The 24522-nt window shown below is 39.1% G+C and overlaps 2 protein-coding genes across 11 annotated transcripts in view; one reads left to right on the forward strand and one right to left on the reverse strand.

Moving 5' to 3' along the window:
* LOC105693260 (BMP and activin membrane-bound inhibitor homolog) overlaps nucleotides 1-21574 on the forward strand; it is a 29172-nt gene extending 7598 nt beyond the window's left edge. For 3 of the 10 annotated variants that reach the window (XR_007279866.1, XR_007279867.1, XR_007279868.1), the window contains 2 exons: nucleotides 3884-4557; nucleotides 19356-19493. Coding sequence is in view for 6 of the 10 variants with exons in the window: in XM_048659609.1 (XP_048515566.1) it covers nucleotides 5534-5693; nucleotides 7306-7488; nucleotides 19356-19634; nucleotides 19745-20043 (921 nt within the window). In the remaining 4 variants the exon portion in view is untranslated. The other 7 variants (XM_048659609.1, XM_048659612.1, XM_048659611.1 and 4 more) reach the window with 7 other exon arrangements.
* Nucleotides 21575-21699: 125 nt separating this feature from the next.
* On the reverse strand, nucleotides 21700-24380 carry LOC105693303 (mRNA-decapping enzyme-like protein). The gene is made up of 5 exons (XM_012413142.3): nucleotides 23969-24380; nucleotides 23199-23616; nucleotides 22600-23085; nucleotides 22292-22499; nucleotides 21700-22233 (listed from the first exon to the last, which is right to left on the reverse strand). The coding sequence occupies exons 1-5, from the start codon at nucleotides 24175-24177 to the stop codon at nucleotides 22196-22198; spliced, it is 1359 nt and encodes a 452-aa protein (XP_012268565.2). The 5' UTR covers nucleotides 24178-24380; the 3' UTR covers nucleotides 21700-22195.
* Between the last annotated feature and the right edge of the window lie 142 nt (nucleotides 24381-24522).

Consider the following 24522-nt stretch of genomic DNA (forward strand, 5'->3'; position numbering starts at 1 on the left):
CACCTCGGTTCGTTATCGAGTAGCGCTCCGTAATCATAATCGAACAGACTTTTTGATTCACCTTTCTTTACAATACCGTCTTCGTTGTTACGGTACGGATTTAAAACAGTCGGAAACATCCTGTCAGGTGAAAACACACCTCAGTTTATATTGTGGTACTGTTAATATTATTGCCATAATAATCATCGACGCGGTTCTCTTATCTTACATAATCCGTCCTAGGCTTTGTCATTGTCAATTGTTGTGCCATCGCAGCGAAACTATTATTTATTCGTCATTTATCTTCATTGTGTTGTACCTTGTATACGTACGTACACTGTGCATATCCAAAATCTAATTGCAGCACTTCCTATGGTATCATTATAGTTATTATTATACTTATTGTTCCACGGTTTTGTTGACGAATTTGCATTTCGACAGATTCCCCCCTCCCTGCTTCGCGATAGGAAAATTATATAATTATATCCTGTCACTCTCCTCGTTCGAAAGATAACTTACGTACAACCGTCGAAACGTGTAATACCTAACGTGGTCTTTTTGGGGTGTTTTTTTTTTTTTTTTTTTTTTACCACGGTCACAGTATACCAGGTATGGTCAAATACCATATGATCGGACGGCATAGCGAATGAATAAAAATGTCCAACGTCTTCTGTTTCATCATTTTTTTTTATAAAAAAAAAAAAAAGAAGTTTTTCTTTCCTTTTTTACGTTTTGTCTTGGGCTGCGTGCCTCGCCAGGACCCAGAAACGATTATAATGTAGAAGGCAAAAAAAAAAGGATCGTCGTCCGATCAAGTTCTCATATAGGTTTATTATATTGTTCGTTGACCATGTAATATACGGTCGAAACACGATAGCAAATAAAATGAAGAATTCCGAAAAGTAAAAAAAAATTAGGAAACTTAAAGTTAAATAGATGAATGGATGGATAGATAGAATATGTGGGAGAGAAACATATTCGTAGAACTACGGTCTCGAATCCTTTGTCACCAAGGATAATATGACGTGTTTCGTGAGATTCGTTTAAATTTATCGCATTTCAGAACGACGAAAGTAAATTGTCTCAACTTCGCACACCTTCGCGGCAACGAAATCTCCGGTAATATGATGTACAGACGCGGACAGACGATGAAAGAGAAAAACATATCGGAAGATTATTTTGTTATTTCGACGAAGCTAAAATTGGAGAAAAAAAAAAAAGAAACGGTTTAGTTCGGACACATGGTAATTGAATATAGAATGAAAATGATTACGATAATATCGATGTTCGTAGGAGAGCTAATTTTTGTAGTGAGCCGTAATACGGACAACAATCGACAAAGTCTTTTCATTCATTCGTTCGTTTATTCATTCATTCGTTAATTGAGAGTACATAAGATTTTATGCGCGTGCACATAAGATCTTTTTATCCTGCGGAAAGGAAGCAACTCGAGAAACGTTTCGATAAAACGAAGTACCTACGACACACGAAACGGAGAGATTCTCGAGAGCAGCGATCGAAAGAGCTGTGAGTTTAAAATAAAAATGAAAGAATAGAAAAAAGAAAATTTGTATCAAACGTGAGAGAGAGAGATATAAGAATTCATTGCACAGCACGTATGTATATACATCGATATTTCGAAGCACTTGAAGATTATGAACCCTCTGCACATCGAGCACAAGCTTAAGACTCTTCGCTTTTCAATCTCTATACCCATGAACTGTGCACTTCAAAGAGTTATATTTTATAATATTAATATTCTAGAGGCTTCAAGTACGTTGTGAAGAGATCGAGTCAAGTATAATAGTCGTCTGCATAGACGAGGTATAGATGTAGTGTGCGGTCCTTATAAAATCGTCGAAAAGATTTTTACTTATTTCTCCCTCTCTCTCTCTCTGTCTATTTGTTTTTTCCTTCTTTTCCTTTTTCATTTTTTCTCACTCTCTCACGTCCCACCGCGTGCATCATCATCGCCGTCGTCATCTTCGTCTGTCGTGTTTTATAATTTTATACGAGGCCCAACTGCAGTGCTCCGCATTCCAGGAATCAATGTTAGAAAAAAGAAAGAAAAAAAAACAATTAATTAACAAAAACGACGTATCACAAACGAACGTATGCGGTGCGGATGTCTGTCCGCGCGATGTGCATGGGAAAGTAAATTCGAATAAAGAAAGGGGGGATGGGGGGGGGGGAAGAAACAAATTCATACAACGCGATCAATTTAATTGTTATACATAGTTTACAAGGAGATTCGCTGCGATCGCAGAATATTCTATGTAGCATAGAGATATGCACACCGGGTGTATCGGTGTATACATAATCCGTATAAATATAATATTATAAATACGGAGCAAAGTACATTTCTCTGTTCCTCTCGTATGTATATAAAATCGTAGCGATTAGATGAAGAAGAAGAAGAAGAAGAAGAAGAAGAAGAGGAGGAGTAAGAAGGGGGTTAGTTACCGAGGTTAAAAACAAGGGAATCGACTCACCATATAGTCCGTAGCATCGTCGCGACCGCATCGTCAGACTTTGTCCGGTTTTATAATGTATGTCTCCTACCCGGCCATATCAGTTTATATATACATACATTTACCCACCCATACGCCCAAAGAACGTCGCGGCTATTCTCCCTCCATTATTTCTCTTCCTCGCTCCGGATCTTCGACAATTATTATTCCTCCTCCTCCTCCACCTCCTCATCTTTTTCTCCGTCTGCCGCTGCGCTGTCCGCTCTCCCGGACAACCGCCGCTCTCTTATCACTTCTCTAAAAAAATTTTTTTTTTTTTCTCTCCCTTTCTCTGTCCATTTTTTCTTCGTCCCCCACGAATTCTTTAGCTTGTAGGTATACGTACGGGGGTTGATCTTTTTTTGGTTTCGTTGTTTGAAAATTGAGGGGAAAAAAGAAAAGAAGAAAAAGAAAAGTATATTATTATATCTGTGAGGCCGCCGCATATCCGAAATGGAAAGAGGTATGTCAGATAGGAAACGGTTGTCTGTGTACGCCTTAGTCTTATGGGTTTTAGTTTTTAGGCCCATATGCGAAGACCCAGAAAATCCTGCGAACTAAAATATAAACCAGTGTATGTATATATATATATAGGTGTGCGTGCAACCGAGCTAACCATACAGCGGGTATAGTCTTGTCGCCGTCGGTATTTTTTACCCTCTAATCTTGAAACCGGGTGCCCCCCTTGCACCGAACGCTAAGTGGGTTTCCGAGTACGGGAATATCTGGTATACCGGTGTGTATAGGTAAAGCGAGAGATGAGGCGAAAGACTAAGATCCCGAACTCGCCTTGGGGCTGGACCTCGTTTTCTCATTTTCTCAGTATCTCGTTTCTTTTTTTGTTTTTTTAACTTTTCTTATTCTTATTGTCGTTCAAATTATTGCAGGGGGTCCATTAGTCGCTACCTTCAAGCCTCCTCACTCATTATTCTCTCATTTCCTTTATATACATTCAGCTGATCTTATATACCTTCTCCGTATTCTTTTTCCTTCATTTTATTTCACCGATGTTATAAACTAAAGTTGCTGCCGCAGTTTCTGCTCGCAAGAAACACTTAACAATAATAATATCGTATTACGATCTCCACCCTTTACTGCGAGATTGCAAACCAAAAGTAACTTATATTTGTATATCTCTTAGTTTGAAACACCAGAGACATTTTCTCACGCAAAAATATCCTTTTATTTATTTATCTCTGTTTTCTAACGCTATTCGTGTATACATATATGTATAACACGAGTAGTCGCACGGTGTACGTCGAATCGAAAAATTGTTTATTTTTAGTTATACACGTTTGCGTGAAATATTACCAACAATAAAATATGACAACTGGATAATTATATCTGTACATGAATAGTTGATCAACTTGTTCGTTTTCTTTTTTTCTGGACAGGGTTTTGCGCTCTCCGTATCCACCCCAAGTTTTACTGCAGGCACAAACACGAAATGAGGATGATCGACGAGGATCGCGAATCGACGACCTGAAGAATCTGGACTTCAGAATCAGCAGAGAAGTCAACGGATCGTCCTGTAACAATTAGACGATTATCGTCGACTTTTATTTCACAGACAGAGCGATCGTACAATACCCCCCCCCCCCCCCCCCCCCGTGTCTAAAATACGTTACGAAACATTTCAGAAAAAAAAACAAACACGGCTAAAAAAGAAGGAGGAAAATAAAAGGGGATCCGGTGTGGCGTAACATTCACGTATTCGTAAGAATTGTGTGAACGGGGAGGAAGAAAAAGGGAGAAGGAGGAAAACCAATGACTGCCGCTGGCAACGGATCGCACAATGGGGTATTGCAGCGGCGGCACCGGGGGTACGAGGACTCCAGACTGCTGCATAGGGTGAGAGGGGAAACAAACAGGCGGCGACGTGAACACGACTATACGATGATCCTCTATGAAACGTGAAAAGTTGGTATGGAAAAAGTCAAAGGCAAAGCCAAATCCATGGAAGGGAGATAGCGCGACGGCGACGACGACCTCACGTTGCGACGCCCGGCGTCTGCCTAGTCTGGCCTCAGGCGCCACCCGTTTGTCGTCCCTCTCCGCGCACTACTCGGTTGGTATATCTCTTTCGCTTCCCCCCCCCCCCCCCCCCCCCACCGTATACAAATTTATCCCCACTTGTGCACGCTCGCCGCACGAGGGACTCCAAAAGCCCATGGGGCAGGGGATCCCACTTCATAACGTGCCTTTCGTCAGAGCGGAAGGACGTCGACGGGTGGACGTTCTGTGTTGTGGTTTTTTTTTTTTTTTCAATTTTTGAACAAAATAGCACGAGATCTCATTCCTATCTTCGTCGTGATTTTGTTATTTATTTTACTCGGTTACTTTTCCTTCTTCGAATTCGCCCAATTTCGAAAGAAAAAAAAAAGAAAAAAAAGAAAAGCTAAAATCCAAACGGCGACGTAATGTGCGGATTACGAATTACGATCAACGAAAAAAATGATCGGTAACGGTGCGTTTAATTTCACCGCGCTAATACGTGGCGCATCGATATCCCTTATCCTTCAATTCTCAAATCGTTGAAATCGTCGGGGTTGCACCAATTGACGTTTTACCTCGAGGAGGAAAAAAGAAACTAAAAATAAACAGAAACAGAAACGGACAAAAAAACTAAATAAATTTCAACGCGGTTTGGTTTTACCGTTTCCAATAACAAAGTGGGAAATTCGTAGTTGGCTATCGTGCGCTCTGAGGAACTCGAAAAAACATTGCCGCTACCGCGTCTGTGCGAACGATATGCAGTTTGAAAAGATTCCGCGGAATTGGAACGACTTGTGATTTATAAACCTACGGAGAAGAGGAGTTTGACGTGTGATAAATTTTCTCTCGAGTAAAACGCTTCTGCTCATCCTTCGTCTCCGTCTTCGTCTTCTTCTGTTCAACGGTGAGGGAAGGAGGCCCGCGGAAAGGGAGGGAGGGACATACGAAACCAAAGGAGGAGGGAGAATCCGGTGCAGTGATATAAATAAATAAACAAACCGTGCAAGTGTTTATAAAATCCCAACCAACCCTCGGTTGTACGAGGCACAATGTTACCGAGGGAATTGATAACTTTCGCAACAATTACGACGCTCGGCTTAGCCACCACCAACGCTGGCGCCTCCGTTAATTTGCAACTGGTATTCGACGACAACGGAATGTTAACCGACGACCGAACCAAATCTACCGCAACGTCGAACAACACCATAGGTAAACAAAAAAAGACGTATTTTTTTTTTCACCTCTCTACTTTCTGTTTATCGTCATCCTCGAACGCAACGCGCATTCATACTCCTGAATGTCTCGATGCAATAATTTTAAGTTTCCCGCATGAAATCTTTGATGGTAAAACAAACAGACGGAACACAATGGAGGAGAATATACGTGCAGGAGAGAATTCTCAATCGGTCGTATTCGCGGCTGGTAAATTTACGAACAGCGAAACGATAGAATCCCTCTTGCATTTCAGGTACGGTATAAAGTACGTACGTACGTATTTCGAAACCCGACAAATGTCGTTGACTTTTACGCTAGCGAAAGATGAAAATCTAGAAAGTGGTGAGTTTCACCGTTAAGTTTTCTTTATTTCTAAATTGTTTTCGTCGAGTGTTTGATTTTTTCATTTTTTTTTTTTTCTCAAAAATCACCCGACGAACGCACGGCCACGCAATTTACACCCCCTACTCTCTCGATCGGTGTCCAGAAAATCTGTGTCGGTCAATTTATCGGATGACTAGCTCATCGGTAGCTAAAAAAAAAAAAAAAAAAACAAAAAAAAAAACGATATACCATATTCTGATGAACGTTTTTTCCACGTTCAAAAATCAATTTCGCCGCATACTTTTATCTACAATCGTTACGCATGTATACGTGTCCATACGTATGGGTATGCATATTCATACTTTGCGCACAACGGATGCCAAAATCGCGTGATATTCTTTCATTTTCAATCGACGTTCGTGATTAGGTTAATCGACGAAGAAAGGAAAATCAATTATCTTCGAAAAATGTGGAAATTTTGAAAGAAAAACGGTAAAACTTCTCAACTTTGTAGTCGGTCATAAGTTACCGCATGCATTCGGTGGGGCGCGCAGCATCGCTCACACGTCTACTTCTGCGTGTATGTGATGTATGTACATATAATACAATATACAACGTACATTATGTACTAAATATGTATTTAAGTTGCGTACGGAATACTGTACAAACGTACAAGAGACGATAAAATATGTGGCGGGCGCCAGTTAGGCGCTTGGAATACCGGGCCACCCTGTCCTATGTGATACGTACGTAACGTACGTAGTACATAGACCTATGTGTGCATTTGTATGTATGTAAAAAAGAAGGAAAAATATTCGCTATTTTTTTTCTACTCCTTTTTTTTGGCTCACGCGTGCAAACGTATGAGTACGCGAAAATGCACGGACGTATCGTACGATCGGTAATCTCATTTTCTTATTAATCAATTAATTGATCAATCGATTTTATTACGGATATAGGTATGTAGAGCATGTTACTCCGTTTGTACACACGTACAGGTTGTGTAATTGCGTACGCGCCGGGAGGTTTTCGCTTTGCCTTTTTCACGGAAGAAAATGGCAAAGAAAAATTTGCGAAAAAAAAAAAACAAAAAAACAAAAAAAAATGGAAATGAAGTCACCGCGTTGTTGGAAAGGTTGCATATACATATATGCAGTATATCGCACTTCTGTACACACGTATGTACGTACATAATTTTTTCATCGTAGATAGAATTATAGATCATATAGGTAAAGTGGGATACGTATATATAACAGATAAATAAATAACTATGTACTTATAGTACATGCCTGCCTACCTACCTACCTACCATATGCGCCCGGGTTGCCGGGGGCCAACGGGGAGGACGTTCGTTGGGGGATAGCATCATCATCGGTAGTGGTCGAAAGTGTGCCGACGACTGGCGCCCGACGGTCGAATCCCCCCGCAGTTTGCGGTGCCATTGCCGTCGTCGTTGCGCCGCTATGTAACGTACAATACATACACACACACACACACACGTATACGTATATGTACAATGTTTAAATGAACGCACACAACGACATACCGTACGAAAGAAGAAGAAGAAAGAAGAGGACTCCGCCGAAGAGGAGGAAGGAGGACCGACACTCACAATCAGAGTGGCGGCAACCAGAGGGACATGAGAACGAAAAAAAGGAGAAAAACGGCGAGGGAGAGAGAGAGAGAGAGAGAGAGATGAAAAGAGAGGACAAGTACATGACGGACATGCACACGCATGACTCGTCCGTTACTACTAGCTTCACTTGCTTATATACGAACACGGGTATGTATGTACGTACGTACATACCTATGTACGTACGGTACGTACGCTGCTGCAGGCGCCTGGCGCGCACAGTTCTTAACGCGTTCATGCATGCGTGACGCGTTTTCTGCCATGGGACTGCAAGGGTAATACGAAAGAAAAGTATAAGGAAAACGACGAAAAACGGACGACGAAAAACGTCGATATTCAAAATATCGACGTTGATAGTAATTTAGCCATTTGCAAAAGGATGCGCGCCACAACTTTGAACAGAAGTAGCCACTTTCCGGGCAATAATGTTTTCCTTCATTTTTTTTTCCCTCTCTCTCTCAACTCACCGCTGCACCTGCAGTTGCGCGTACACGTCTCGTAGGATCCGAGTGCATACATATACGCACATCCTATCTTTCGAATTTTTACGAACACGGAAGTCGTCCTCGCAGGCGCCTCGGTGCACATGGCGCCTAACGTCGGTTTTCGGTGTCCCGCCCCGTCCCGCAGACCCCGGTCTCCGCCGGGTGCGTGTAACGTAAAAAAAATACACATGTACACATCGCCGTGTACATGCGTGTGTTGTATGTATTGAAGCGCACACGTGGAGACGGAACGGAAAGGAGATACAGAGAGATATCAATCGCCTCCGTCCGAACGAGTTCCCATTAATAACGTACAACGCGCCGGGGCCGTTCGCGGTGTACGTTGCACGCGTTTCAGAAATGGCGTCAATAAACGTCGCGATCGGATGAAAATGGAGGAAAAACTAGTTTCGAAATTTTTCAACCCTTAAAATCGCTCGTCGTTCGGCGTGCGGTCGGTAGGGCGCAACGGAGAAGAAACTGGCACGAGAGTGTTTACGGACAGAAATCCTTTCCGCATATTTTTTTCTCCAATTCTCCCGACTCGTGTCTCGCGTCCCCAAACTCCGTCTCAAACTTAAACAAACAATTTTCGAACGCCTAACAAATCGGAAGGATCTTTCGGTAGCTGTTCACGTGTAGATACAATACACATCTTTCACTATATTTATATTATGCATAGCCCATAATCTACGTCCGCATAACTAACGATGCAGCAGCGTAGCCGTGTATGCTGTAGCGATGTGTGTTTAGGCGCTTCTGTTAAACACCGGAGAAAATTTTCTGAAAAATTCTCCAGTCATTCGTTATACGCGCGTACACGTATTTTTTATACATCGATTCACATAGAAATTACATAGAGGCTGGGAGAGTTGTTTTTTTTTTCTTATTTTTTTTATTTTACCTCAAATTTACATATAATCATTTTCACTTATGTGCATCGACTTTAGATCCAGAGACGTACGTACGTACGTACATACATATACAGGCATCGCAAGCGTCGTTGTACTCGCTTACACACGTAGGGTTAAACGGCCTCTGTATTAAACGAACTCTGAAATCCATGGGATAGTTTCGTAAATATGTATTTATACGGTGTGCGTAGGGTAAGAAGGAAAACTAGTTAGTTAAATCTCGCAATATATGCACTAGGAGGCTATGTGTATGTACGTACGTTGTATATTATGTACATAAGTATATGGAGGCTGAGATGCGGAGGCAGCACCAAGGATAAATATAGCTCGAAACTGTTTTTAACGCCGTCGTCGCGGTCGTCTCTCTATTGCTAACGTTGTGCATGCATTTGCGCGCCCGTCTTATTAAACCTTTTTTTGTGATTCCTGCACTACTACTTCACTCTATACTAGGGCTGTATTATAAACCAGTGTAAATTCTTGTTTCGCTTTAAAACAGCCAGCCTCTGGGCAAACCGACCGACCGACCGTCTCCGCTTCTGCAGCCGCCGCCCAGCTGTAATGATCGCGTTAAACGAAATCTCATAAACGAATGCACTACGTAATTACGGTATACGTATATGTGTTACAGAGGGTACAGAGATTCTTTGATATAAGTTCTTATTTTATATCGTCCATTCTACTCGTTTTCATTTTTTCGTACGCACAGTTGATAAATTCGCCGGCATCTGCTTTTTTTCCTCCTCTTTTGTATATTTATGGAATTTCCGTTCTTTTATTGTTTTTTTTTTTTGTTTTTTTTTTCCCCTTATTTTTAAACATTATCGAAAGCGCGTCGATGTTTCACGTTTGATATGCGATATATGATATGCGGCTTAACATGCCAAACGAAACGCGTCGCATTCAAATGAACAACCAACGAGCTGCAGCAGCTCTCGCGTCTTTTTCTGATTTTTTTCCTCTCTCTCTCTCCCTTTTTCTCTTTTCTTCTTATAACGCCTCTCCTTCATTGCCGCACAACTACGTGCACTCACGTATTTAGCCTCTTCTCTCTCTCTCTCTCTCTCTCTCTCTCTCTCTCTCTCTCTCTCTCTCTCTCTCTCTCTCCTTTTTATTTCTTATTTCATTTTCGCCGCACTGCAGCGCATCACAAACAGTTTAAAAACGCACCGCCACCACAGTCCATACCCTCTGCCTATACTATACGGCTGCACATACGTAGAAGTTTCGACATACCGAATTTCTTTCGGGACTCGACGTTATCTTTATTTTTTCATTTCTATACGTTTTTTTTCTCCAACCCCATTTTACTCTTTTTTTCGAAATACCCACGTGTTACTCTATTGTCTTTATTTTCCCCATTTCACACCCCAAAAATACTCGAAGTACCTGACCTATGAACCGCACATGAAATGCTCGTGTTTTTTTTTTTTTCCCCCCACGGCGCGACGATGAATAATTATCGTTCGACGGGTGTTCAATTGGTTTGCATCAATTTTTCAATCGCTAAAACAATCTTCCTATCCGCAAACGCGTTTTTCTAGGATAATGATATTTATTATACTCGAGGTACAATAAATTAAACTTTTTTTTTTTCTCAATTTTTCTTCATTCCGAACGCTATGCATAGGTATAGCTGGACGCGGGGTAAATCCGATGAGTGTGTTTCGCCCATGTGTATTACTGTTGTGTGCTTCGTACCGTACACATAAATATCAGGGGAGTTAACTTGAGTCACGCTTGGTTCTTAACACATTTATATTTACGCGATAAATAATATTGCGGCACCCCGTTACACGTGCGTTACACCTATGTCCGCCGCGTGTTAAAATAAAAATGGGAAGAAAAACTGGGGGGAAAAAAAAATGAATACAACAAAATGAACGAGGAGGGAAAGATAAAGAAAAGCTCTGTAATATTAACTGGTGTTTATTCCGATCGAACCATGTCCGGTAACATAAGCCAAGCGCTCTGATATGTATATTTATTGTATAGGCACATACTCGTTATCAGCTAATTTATCAAAAGCTGCTACATAGGTATACATATATATATATATATATATATATATATATATATATATATATATATAAAATACACGGTGGGTACGTGTATCGTTTGAACTCTGATACGCTAAAATGGTGTGGACTATTGTAAATATACGAGTCACACGTCGTGTGGTATGCCGAAAAAAAATATACACCAACAACGCGTCGCGAATGAATTCGGAAAAACGAAAAAACGGAAAATAAGCGAAGAGGAAAAAGAAGGAAGTGTCATTGATGAAAAGTTTAAATAAAATCGCGATAGCAATAAACGACGGAACGTACGGTGTTGTTAACGTATCGTGAGAAGTCTATAGTCGAAAAGTTTTTTTTCATAAAAAAATTCGAACACCTTGTCTTCCTTTTTATCTTTTCCAATTTTTACATTATCTCGGTTACATAATGTTATTGGAAAAAAAGTGCGAACGTACGCGTAGCGAAATTGAGTCGTAACGAAGAATTATCGTAAATCAAAAATCTGGACTTTTCTTTTATTTGTTATTTATTTTATTATTTTTTTTTTATTTATTTATTTTTTTTTTTTCTTTCTCACGTGGAGATCGTAAAGTTTAGATAGGTATACACCGTGGCATACCGGTACACCGTGAGTATAATATACCTGTAAGCATGAATATTCAAAATAGATTGAAAATATTTTCCCACGCGTTATTTTAGATCGTGAAATCCTAATTTCTAAACGTATACATATATATTTATTACACACAAAACAGGTATATAAGTGCAGCGACGTATACTTAAATACGGTATTTTTTTATTTTTTTCAACAAACCTATTATATTCGTCATAACGACTTTTTTAATTATTTATTTATTTTGTCCCTACATTCTTTTGGGGCGGGTACATTTTGCACAGTCGATCGACGATACAGATTTTCAGTTCAGTTCAATATATCTATGATTTTATATAGAAAAAAGAGAAAGAACCCAACATCGAACGACATGGATTTCTCACCTGATCTGATCTCGTTTATATTCCTTTTTTTTTTTTTTTTTTTATAACTAACGCACGCGGTTTTGTGCAACGCTTTCCGAATTCCGTAAGAATTTTTCGTTCTCTTTCTCATCTTTTTGCTTCAACCCGAAAGTAAAGAAAGTAAAAAAAAATTGTCTACAACTTTATATTTTACATATTATGTACACCTGACTCGGTTCTCAGCGGGTAATCATATCTTCGACGTTGTATAATATTTATCCCCCCCCCCCTTCCTCCCCCTCGCCCCGCCGGGTGTCCCGTCTGTAGCGAATGTTCTCTAAATTCTTATAATTCCCTCGGTTATTTATAATTTTTTTTTTTTTTTTTTTTTTTTTTCAATTTTTAATATTTCTCTCATTTTTTCTTCTACCTCGTCGTCGTCGTCGTCGTTATAATCGGTTGTGTTCGTCGGCAATTCTTGCCCTCTGTCATTATTTCTACATTTAGAATTCCTCTACCTTTAAGACTCATCTCATATTATACCCCTGTGCACCCCGACGCGACCGCCTATATACCTGTGCAGGTATATGTGTCGTGTATACGAATGTTATGTGCTTCGAAAATATTCTCGAAACTTATGTACACACTTATATACATCGCAGAGTCCTCACTCCGGGGCAAGTAGTTATATATATGTATATGTATTATATACTACACGTGTAACGGGTATAAAGGCCAAGAAAGAAGCGTATAATGCGCGCGTAGAAAGATATGTACATGTGTGTATAAGAAATCAAAAAAAAGAATGAAGAATGAAGGGAAATTGTAGCTTTTTTTTTATTTTTTTTTTTATAACCGAACCTCGTGTATAATTTGGAGTAATTTGGCAATTGCTTGTAATTGATGGCGGGCGCCTGTCCTTATACCGTATACTTTTAACTCCGCCCGATCCTCGTTTTTGACTTTAACTATATTTTTCTCCTTCTTATTCCTCTGCTTCTATTTCTCAAATATTTTTTTTTTTTTTTTTTTTTTTTTGTTCTCAACTCATCTTCTATACACATAGGTATACCGTACACACGTGGATTCTTCTCTATTATTATATATATTCTTCCGACGACGTAAGTGGGAATCACAACGTCGAAATCATACTTACCTACTTTTTTAAAACGAATTCTAATCGCCGCTTGCTCGGCTATGCGATAATTGCTTATACGTATACGTATTGAAGAATATAATTCGTCGTTCGAAATACAAAAGAAAAAAAAAAAAACATCCGTGATTTAAATACCCACAAGTCGCACAAACAGATTTATTCGTCTATCCATTTGTTCGATTGATCAATCGATCGATCGATGATTCTTCTCATTATTCTTACTTACTTTCCCTCCCTCGGGAGTTCGTCTGCACATATATACAATCCCTTTATTCGACGAATATGAGTATCCGATCCCGCGCCATCTTCTTATATAAATGCCGCTCGGTGTTGTACTACTTCTGATACACATCGGTGTACGTATACATCTAACACGTGTATATATATATATTTTTGACGGTATAATACGGGAGGGTTATGGTCATAACTATCTACCTGATGCCCGCTAAGTCAAAGGGCCCTTATTCCCCTACCTTTCTCTCTTTTTCCCCTTTGTTTTTTTTCCTCTTCTTTTCGTTACTCAGCCCTCGGGTGCTTCCCAGAAAGAAATATTATACACATCCACCGTATTTGTATTGAGTGTATCTCGATCGCGCAGTACATATGTGCGTGTAGTAGGTACATAGAGACGGTCGCATATACCCTCACCGTCGGCCCTTCTTCACTGACCGTCAGAAGGGAACTTTTTGGCCCTCGGATTTTCTATTGTTCTTACTAATTGCCGTCCTCCTCCACGCCCTATCTCTCGAAAAACTTCTACGGGTCTTCTCTCTCCGTACCTATGGTAGGTATTTTTATCCTCGAGGTATGGGCTTGCACGCAGCTAGAAACCCGTATTTAATATTATAGGGGGGGGGGGGGGGGGGGGGGGGGGGGATAGTTACGGGTCTGAGCAAATACCGAAACGCTTTTTTTTTTCCTCCGTCTTCTTCTTCTTCTTAATTTTTTTTTTTTTTTTTCTCACGAAAAATTTAGAGGCTGCCCAAAGAAACCGAGAGGTGTACTACGGACTCATCTCGCTATTTTCACAGCCAGAAACGTCGCGCTCGCCATTGTTGTTATTATTATTATTATTATTATTCGGTCACAACTGGACAATTCCGCTACAAGTTCGATTGCCGTGTGAACGTGGAGGGGGGAAAAAAAAAAAGAAAAAATCAAAGAATTCGTTTCTCTTTTTATCTTTATCCCGATTTCCCTATCCGCGCGCCCGACTTTTCGAGCATGCCTAATCGTCGCTGAACAGCCAGCGGTGGTATAACGTAGCAAGTGTTGTGAAAGTTTCTTTTCAATGCATATAAGTTAATACGGATAAACATGGATGCGGTTTGTGTACACGGACACACGTACGTGTGTATAAATCTTCTAACTGTTTAAATATGGGAACTGAATGCACCGGGGGCAGCACATATTAAGCGGTTAGTATAGAGTACGAGATTTTAAGCCTCTTTGTAAACCGGTCAACAACCGCGAGCCCCGCTATATACATACACGCCGATGTATGTACACCAACGCGCGTGTGTGTGTGGCGTGTCCGTATAATCACATACTCGCATACCATAGAGTCAATAACATTTAACGAAGATACGCGACGGTGTGTGCGTGTGAATGCCATACACGAATGAAATGAAATAATATACATAAGTGTGCGGTAACGAAAGAAAAACTGTGAAGCGGGTGTCCGCCGCTGCTGCCTGTGCGCGATATAATTATTCCATTATATATTTTTCCTTATAATCGCACTACGCGTGTACGTCATATGAGAACAGATCAGAAGAAAGTCGTGTGTGTTTTTTTTTTTTTTCTCTCTTTGAAAAATGTTAAACATTCAATTGTTCGTTGCAAAGAAGATATCGAGCGTTTCTTCTTTCCGAATAATTGTCTTTCTTTTTTCCCCAGGGCATCGGAATCTCCGAAAAAAATCGATCGCCGTATACGCAGTGACTATGTTTTCCAAATGCGAAGGGATCGAGATATCTGGATGAATTCGCATGTTTCAGAGATCAAATAATGTACATGTATACGTAACATGGGGAAACGGTCGCCTCGAGTCGACGATTAGAAAATTGTTTCGTCTTTCCCCGGGTCTCTTGGAATTGAGACTGTCGTAAATTGAAGGGAAACAGAAACTAACGACGAACGGTTGTACGGCAGCGATATCGAAGAGAGAAAATAGAAATATCGAAAAAAGAAAGAAAGAAAGAAAGAAAGAAAAAAAATGCAAAGAGCAAATCATATGCAGCGTACTATTAATAGGCTGCGAATTGTTCAGGGTAATCACGTACCGAGGAAATACATATGTGCACTTTAATAGTTTTGCCTTAACTTACGTATAATTTATACGCTAGTATTGATATACGTATATACCCTATGTGTATATTCCTATATTCCATACCTTATATATATTCTGCAGTTCGAGTTCTCCTATAAGCTATTCATCGCGCAATGTGCAGTGATTTTTATCATCGTCATTATTATTATTATTATTATTATTATTATTATTATTATTATTATTATTTATCATCAATACTGCGTTTCATATAACGTACGGTGCGGCGAAGTTCGTATACATACACACTATGTTGCAACTATTCAGTGGAATAAATAAATAAAATTAGACAATGGAAATAAATAAAACCAGGGGAAAAAGAAGATGAAAAAAAAAAAAAATATGTATGACATATAAGTGCAACCGCTGCAGCACCGAGCTAGCTTGCAAGCTTGAACTTTTCATGGTGTATGTGTGTAGATATATATATGTGTGTAATACATGTATATATGCTGGTCAAATGGAACTCTGATTGTGAGAGCCCCTTGTATGCGTCGCGCGTGTCAGAAACAGAATACTGTACGCATTTCAATGTACAATTTGACTCGCCTGCTAACACGCCTGCATAAAACAATTCGCTTGATGGCGATCGATATGCATACCAATTATATTATAAACACCCTGTATACCTATGTATATATATATAAATTTTCCTTCTTTTTTTTTCTCTTTCGAAATAATATCAATCGAAGACGTAGGCTCTGTATAATACACATATGGGATAATATGCTTCGTAGTTAGCTTTTTTTTTTTTTTAATCGATGGGGAGATCAGTTTATAAAATTTTTGAAAACTGTTCAATGATCGTGCAGGGCACCGGTGATTTTAGTTGAAGAAAGTTTTAATTATTTATTCCGGTATTTTTATCGAGAAAATAAGTTTTTCTCGTTTCTTTTTTCTCCTCGTCTCTAATTTATTTTTCGTTTATTCTTGAACATACGTATACATATTCGTATAGGGAGAGAAAAATAATCGAATCAATAAATAAATTAGAAAAAGAAAGAAAAAGAAAAAAAACTGTTTCGACTATAAACGCGTGACAGTAGACCAGATATTTATTATACAACAAATTGTATAAATGATGTTACTTTAATATATGTGATTACCAACATACATGTGTAGATACGTGTGCAACACGAAACGTTCGTTTGAATAAGACTTGGATTCAATCTATTTTACATTTATTATCGTGTAGAATGTGTATACATGTGTACGTAAAATTCACGTGTACATATGCACGTATGTGTTCGAGGGGAATCCGGTTTTCGAACAAATTATAATATAATATTACGTATCGTTGTCGCGTACGGTATTTTATTTAATCCTAAGTTTTTTGATCTTTTTTCAGTCACGTACATACTTGTTTCGTTGAATTTGATTTTTGATAGCAAAATTAACGCGTCGAGGTCGTATGAATATATGTATATCGGCGTGTATACGGTAAAATTCAACCGATTATCATAATTTAAATATCATTATGCGGCATTATTTGTTTGTTTAATTTGTCAAATGGAATTGCGAATTGTAGATTTTTTCTTTCGATTTTCACTTTTTCTCGAACCGTATTCCATGTAAAATATTTATTACTCGTATCGTTATTAGATTCACGATGACATTAATGAATTTATGCGTACCCGTACCTATACACATATACAGTGTACAATATAATACAACAACTTTTGACAAAGGGTTGAGTGGAGAGAAATAAGAATGAGAGAAAGAAAAAGGTACGAAAGCGAGTAAAAAGAAGGGGGAATATTTGGATAGGTCCATTTGCGTTGTAGATGTGGTACGGCTATGCAGGGGGATAATCCTGCTGCCGTTGCTGCAGACCGCGGAGGTCGATGAAAAACAATAACGATGAATTAAGAAGGCTTGTCGGAAAATAATTAATATGCCTGGGACGCATAACGAATGGCCCCTTCGTGGTTGGAGAGCAGTGTTTGTTTTCGGTGTTCCCGCGTTTCACTCTCTCAGTTTAGAATGAAAAGAGCGCCCGGCTTCTCAGCTATACCTATAGAGCAAAAGCAAAAGCAAAAGCAAAAGCAGAAGCAGCATAGCAGGTTCGAAAGCCGAATCTCTTCTCTCTATACCCCGGGCGGCAGACCCTCTCCCCCTCCTTCGTTATATCCTTCTTTGTTTGGCTTGGGAAAATTATAATCTATTAGCTTCTTCTCTCTCAAACTCTTTAAAGGGGTCCGAAAAATCTTCCAACGATTATTCACAATGAGAGCGATAAAGAGAAAAAACCTAAGTCACGGCGACGCTCAAGTCGATCCTGGGGCGACCTCCCGCTGTTTCTTCTTTATACTTTTCTTTTTTACTTCCCTTCCCTTTCTCCCTCTTTCTCCTCCTCGTTTTGTTCTTATTTTTATCATTCTTCTTTTTATTAACGAAAAAATAAAGCAAAGAAATAATACTAACAGAGCGCGCACACTTTTACAGCCCGCCTTCGTTCTTCTTCTTATTTTTCCTCTTCAAGATCACCACGAGTAACAAGCGCTCCGTGATATGTGCTGGTGCAGCAGCAGCAGCAGCAGCAGCAGGAGTATAGTTCGTTATTCTTCTCGATTCCGTAAGAGTTCCGAAGAACAAGAAGAAGAGAAAGAAGAAGAGGTAGAAGAACGAACGAAGCCGGCCGCTATTGCCACGCTGCAGCATCGTATAGCTTCTTCTTCTGACTTCTTCTTCTTCTTCGGCGGCAGCGGCAGCGGCTTCATCACCAGCCTACGGCAGAGCCGCATGCCTCCTCCTCTCCATATATTCTCTCCACTTTAATCTTTCTTTTGTGACTCGGCTGTTTTAACGGGGGTTTCTTTTTTTTTTTCGTCTTCACTTTTTAGTTTATCCTATCGCGGGGTGCCCCCCCCCCCGTTTTATTTGCCCTAGAGGAGGGCCCGCGGCGAGCGCTTTTCGAGAGCAACGGCAGACGAGAGGGAGAAGAAAGAGAGGAGAGAAATTGAAGTATTATACCGATTGGGATAAAGAGGAGATTGGAGAGAAACGAATGTCTTATTAACGCTAGAGAGGAACTTTGAAGGAAAAGAAGACGGAAGATTGATATTATAATAACAAATACGACGTTAGTTAGTCGGACCGCTCGGTATTCTACTTTTAATGGTTTATTTCATATCGAGCTCATTAATACGCCAGAGGGATTTTTATCTCCCTCTCTCGCTCATTCCCCATCTTTTTATTCTCATTCTCCCCCCATCGCATGTATGTACCTCTTAAACCTCTTTCCTTTCTTTTATTCATCATTATCATTATTTGCTTTATTTTATTTAAAACTTTCTTTTTGTCTTTGGTACATTTAACACACTTTATTGGAACGAGGTACGTACCTACCACTGCAATCTACTACCACCTATACCATACCATATGTGCAGACCAAATCTACAACGTGAAATCTCCGTGTAACTTGCGGTATATTTTTTTTTTTTTCATGCTTATTACACCTTCATGTATAAGAAAATTAAACACAGCGCGTATGTGTACAATATTTTTCCATCAAAGAGAAACACATAACGCCGTATATTACAGGGCATGGTTTATCTTTTACGACTTCCAGTTCGCCGCTGATTACCAGAGACATTCCATTGCAACAACATAGCGCAGGAATTATTACAATAATTATTATTATTTTATGCATCGTCTCTCATTTTTCGCCCATGGTAAACTCGATGTAATATACTGAGCGTTAAATTTGTATTTCAGATTAATCCGAAGTAGATTACCTGTATCCAGTCCTTGGAATATCCTCTTTTTTGTCGTTCCTTTATTTCATGGACTCTGTACACTTTGATTAACCGAAGTTATTATCCTTTCGATTTCCAGTGTCTACCGGTTCCGAGGTACACGAAGTTCGGTGCTTTTGTAATCAACCGGAATGCGTGACGCAAGGATATCTCTGCAGAGGCAGAGGATGCTTCACGGAGCTTCCTCTAAATCTCAATCCTTCTCTGATAAGGCCGGAACGGAGTCCTTGGCACGGTTGTTTGGGGGATGATTTCAAGGATCGTCAATGTCCTCCCGAATTTTTATGCTGCGAACAGGACCTGTGTAACCACGTTGACGATCCTGCCGTCCGCAGCAAATTGAATCGAACCCTGCAAGGTACGAAACAGAGTTTCTGTTCCACATTGAATTTCCGATGCCAATTGTTCGAATGTTCATTTCGTTTACCTTGGTTTTCTCTCATTTTTTCCCCTTCTCGTTTTATCCAGATTTGTCGGGAGACCAACGTCCGTTTTTAGGTCCGATTCAGACGAGTAGTAATCACGGAAACCTCCAGACTACGGAAGGATGGTTCAGAACGGCGACGATAGCTGTACCGATATGCGGACTCGTCGCACTTTTGGTACTCGCAGGACTAGCCGTTCGACTTTTAAAACCTATGCCAACGCAAAATGATAAGCTTGGCCCGCACTCCGGAGCTCCGGACAACGCACCACCACTGCTTGGTCCCCCAAAAGTACCACTTGAATCATTTAATTATATTACCATAAACATACCCATCAAATAACTAACAACCAGTCAAACAAATAGGCTTTTATAATTACCCGATATCCTTCGCGCGCTGATATTGCGTGCAGAGATATTTTATACGTTGTCAAACTATCGACAACCCTGTTGTGAATTGTGATTTCAAAGACTTCTTATAAAGGTTGGCCTTATTATGATAGTATAGTAAGTTGTATAGGACCTTTAAGAAAGCTAGCGAGCCCACGAGGCTTCTCTTGGCTGTGAATTTTACGAAGAAAGTAATGATAATAATTATAATAATAATAATTAGAATGACGTTGTCAATCTCCGCGTTGTACTGTATAATAATGCATTTTTTTTTTTTTACACACGACGGGGTATAATCCTTTCTCGATGATTATTTTTTCTTTCGAATATTCGATTAGCGAATAACGAAGAAGAGTAGAAAGAAGAAAAAACAAAAGAAAAAAGAAATTAGCTTCGTTTCTTAATTATTTGGACACGTGTAATGTAAATAATATAATAGTATATTTAATTAAATTAAAGGTTTTGTAACATAAATTACCTAATTGCATATTATATTATAATGAAAGTAATGTAAAATTAGTGCTGTGCAAAATTGTATAATGATATACCTACATATATATTCCCTGGAATATTATATTTTTAATAGATTTATTATTATTATTATTATCATTATTATTACCAGCAGTAACGACGTTAGCAAATAACGCTATACGTTTTTTGATTCGAATAGTTGTAAAAAATATTAATAATAATTAATTAATTAATTAATTAATTTATAATGATAACTGTTCACGATAACATAGAAAATAATAATGACTACTAGGGAAACGAAAATTATCCTCTCAAAGAAAGATTTAAAAAAAAAGAACAAAAAACTGATAATGATAATTTAAACGGCACTAATAAAATCAGTGTTTTGTAACATCACAATAATTATGTAACGTACGATAGGCATAAACGTCATATAAATATATAATTAATACGTACATACCTAATATGCTTCCTTGAAATGAATGCAAATTAATAAGTGAAAAATTAATGGAGGCAATGTTTTGATGACAATAATTATTATGATGATAATAATGGTTAAACATCACAGAGAAGAGTGGAAGAAAAAAAGTACTAATCTTCCTCTTGGGTTGATTGAAATTTTGAAATTGAAGGAAAAAAGAAATGAAAAGTGTGCAGTGTCAAAATTTGATAGAAAGCGAAAGATAGAAGGGAGTAATATTTTGCTAAATCCGATTTTCATAGATCTGTAATTGTGAATGAGTAGTTGCTGCAATTTGATTCCGAAATCAAAATCCTCCGATCCTCGAATTAATTAAGATTATTTTACGGAGCCAATGATCGATTCGGCTCTAAACTATATTCCGAATAAATATTATATTGTGATAATATCATCTAATTATTATTAGATAAAATAAAAATAATCAACGCGTTTCGCGACTTCTTACAAAACTAAGAGTATAAATAAATGCCTACTTGCGAAGGGTGACTACATTAACAATAATATTTAAATAAAATAAGTGATAGTAATATTTTTGATTCTTGTCATGGTTTTTTTTTTACTTCAATTTATTTTCTCCATCAATGCTAATTACATGAACCATTTTGCCGCCCATTATACAGAAAGGGTGAGTCATTATTTGATAAAATATGCATCCCATTAGTCGTAATTAAATGTTTATTATTCTTCCAGCGCTTTTTTTTCAATCCACAGGTATAATCAAAGTAACATACTAGTTTCAATACGATTAAATTCCCATCACAGATAAACATTATTTGGCGGGACTCTCAATGTTAAAGTTTTCCATAAATTGTCACAACTGTATATAGTTTTTTTTTTGTTTTTTTTTTCATTTTTTTTGTTTTGTTTCGTTTCATATAGCAAGCTAACAACGAGCTATAGAGAATCAAGGACTGAACAATCCTCATCGTCAATTTGGATTATTTTCTGTTCCACTTTTGTCTCAGGGAAATATTTTGACTTACAAAAATACTGTCCGGGGATTTTTCATTTCTTTATTCTTTTTTTATTTGTATTTTCACTCTGAGAAATAAGCTCGCTCTGAGTTTAGTCAAGATCATGAATTTAGAACTTTACACGCTCATTCCAACCTATGTACATAGATGTAATGTGGAAACTGCTTTAGTTTTGTTCTCTAGATCAGTCGTGGTGTGTGTAGTTGGCCGTCACATCCTGCATGACGGTTATTGTTAACGTCGGTTCGAATATCAAACATAGGATAGTATCTCACCAAATGATTCGACGTAAGCCTCGTGGAGCTTGTTCACAAAATCTGGATCAGTTCTTAGGAGGTAATTGAACGCCTGCAGCAGCTGATTCCTTGTCAGTGGCTCGACTGGTCTGGTCAATGGATCTGGTGGACTTGGTGCAGCAAACATAACTGGCGGTATTAATGCTGGACCGGTTGTAGCTGTAGAACACACTGGTTCATCTGAAACCTGAAACAAATACAAATTATTGAGGTACCTCTAAACGATTTAATCTTCGTGATAAATTTCATTTAAATGCTTAGAGAGAAAGATATTTATATAAACTTACCGCTGGGCCAGTAGCTTGTGCAAACAGAGATGCAAGGGGGTTAGCAGTGGAGTTAGTTCCGGATTGATGGTGATTATTTAATGTGGTACTTGTTGGAGATTGTATCCTGAGAAATCCGGAAGCAGTACTTGAATCATTTGAATTAGCATCTGTGGAAGTCTGGAGATCTTGGGACACTGAAGCTGAGGCGGAGGTTACCGCAGATTCCATTTGAGTAGTAAGTACACGATTTCGCTTTTTAGATCTGATAGATGAACTTCCTGATACGTTATTTGTAACGACAGTTGTAGGCGGTTGTGGTTGAGAATGAGACGGAGGTCCTGGTTGAGGAGTAGTCGAACGCTGCTGCTTTTCAATGTGCTCCAGAGTATGTGCAGCAGGATGAGACATCAGTCGAGCAAGTAAAGGTTTTGCCTCAGGTACTACAGGACCCGATGGGCACGAATTCCTGGTTGGAGGTTGGTCAGCAAAATGTCCAGGGTTTACCTGAATAATCATATTATGAATAAATCGATGGGTAATTTCGCTATCTTGGTTACATCAATAGATACGGCTAGTCTTTGGTTAGGAGAAGAACCTGATCTTGTCATTATTATTACCTTGGCTTTGGCAAAAAAGTCCATTACACTTTGTGAGGTCACGTCGGGACCAAGTGGCGCGGATAATGGACCTGCCATGTTTTCTAGCAGGGAGTTATTTCCGGGAGACTTGACGCCACCTCTGTTAGTGTTAAAATCTTCCTGAGCCTTGCTCAGCATGCTAAATATGTCGACACTGTTAGCATTTGATCCTGAATTCTGTTTGCTTTTAGACAATGTTTTGCTGGATGATTTTCTGCTCTGTTCAGACTCTTTGACAAGTTTATTCAACATCGACGCGATACGAATGCACTCTTCCTTATCATAAAACCAGATACCGAAGATGTTGCACCTTGAATTTCTATAAAGGAGGAACGGTTCTTGCAGTTGGAGATCCAAACCTTGAGTAACTGGTTCAACCAAGTTATTCGTGTTCAATCTAGAAGAAAAGAAATCACAATTGGAATAGCTGTTTCAAACGGGATTAAACCTTTGGGTGAAAACAGCGGTAAGTGTATTTCAAAAGGCATATCTTATTTTCCTGATGTCAACAGGTTGCGACACAAACCGTCGGTTCGACTGAAGGAGATGGAATTTTTTGAGAACATAACTTAAAAGTGGTATCAAGGGAGTCGAAGTTTGTTTGTGAAGTGAAATCTCATCCAAGTGAGTTTTATGAGGTGAGATACAAAGGAGATTTTCTCTCATTTTTTCACAATTTGGCGGTATTTTTGGCAATATAGTTGCACGTCAAATAATAATTCTGAATAACCACTGAATCTAAATATTACCGGTTCATGATTAGCACACTGTTGTAGGGTTCCCCATTGCGGGAATAAACGAACAAAGCACCCTCGACGTCCGTTTTTTCCCACTCGTTATTCTCCGCGTTGAATGTGTACAAGGCTACATGGGTTGCTGTCTCAAGAATATCCTTTACGTAGGGGTCGACGCGCTTCAAGGCGGCCACGTTCATTTTTAACTCTGTTAAATCCGCCATTACGTCGGTTAACGAGCCTTCAAAGTTCAGCGAAACACTCAAGAGTATCTTATCACAGAAATATCAACCATAAGTAACGAACTTTTGGCTAAAGTTACAATATTTTGAAATGACGCAAGCAGCTGCTCTTCGCTCAGACGCCATACTGATTTCAACTTATTTTACCCCCGAAATCAGACTCGCTTGGAAAACAGAGCTAAAGCTGCCTGATTTTAGTAACTGAAGCCGACGTTGAATCCGCCACGTTACTCATGTTTTATTCGTCACATCACAACAAAGCGAGGATCGCTACACTACCGATCTTCTTCTACCAGCTTCTACCGATTTAAACCCCTTTTGAAAAAT

The sequence above is a fragment of the Athalia rosae genome, chromosome 8 (assembly GCF_917208135.1).
Source record: "Athalia rosae chromosome 8, iyAthRosa1.1, whole genome shotgun sequence".
Lineage (NCBI taxonomy): Eukaryota > Metazoa > Arthropoda > Insecta > Hymenoptera > Athaliidae > Athalia > Athalia rosae.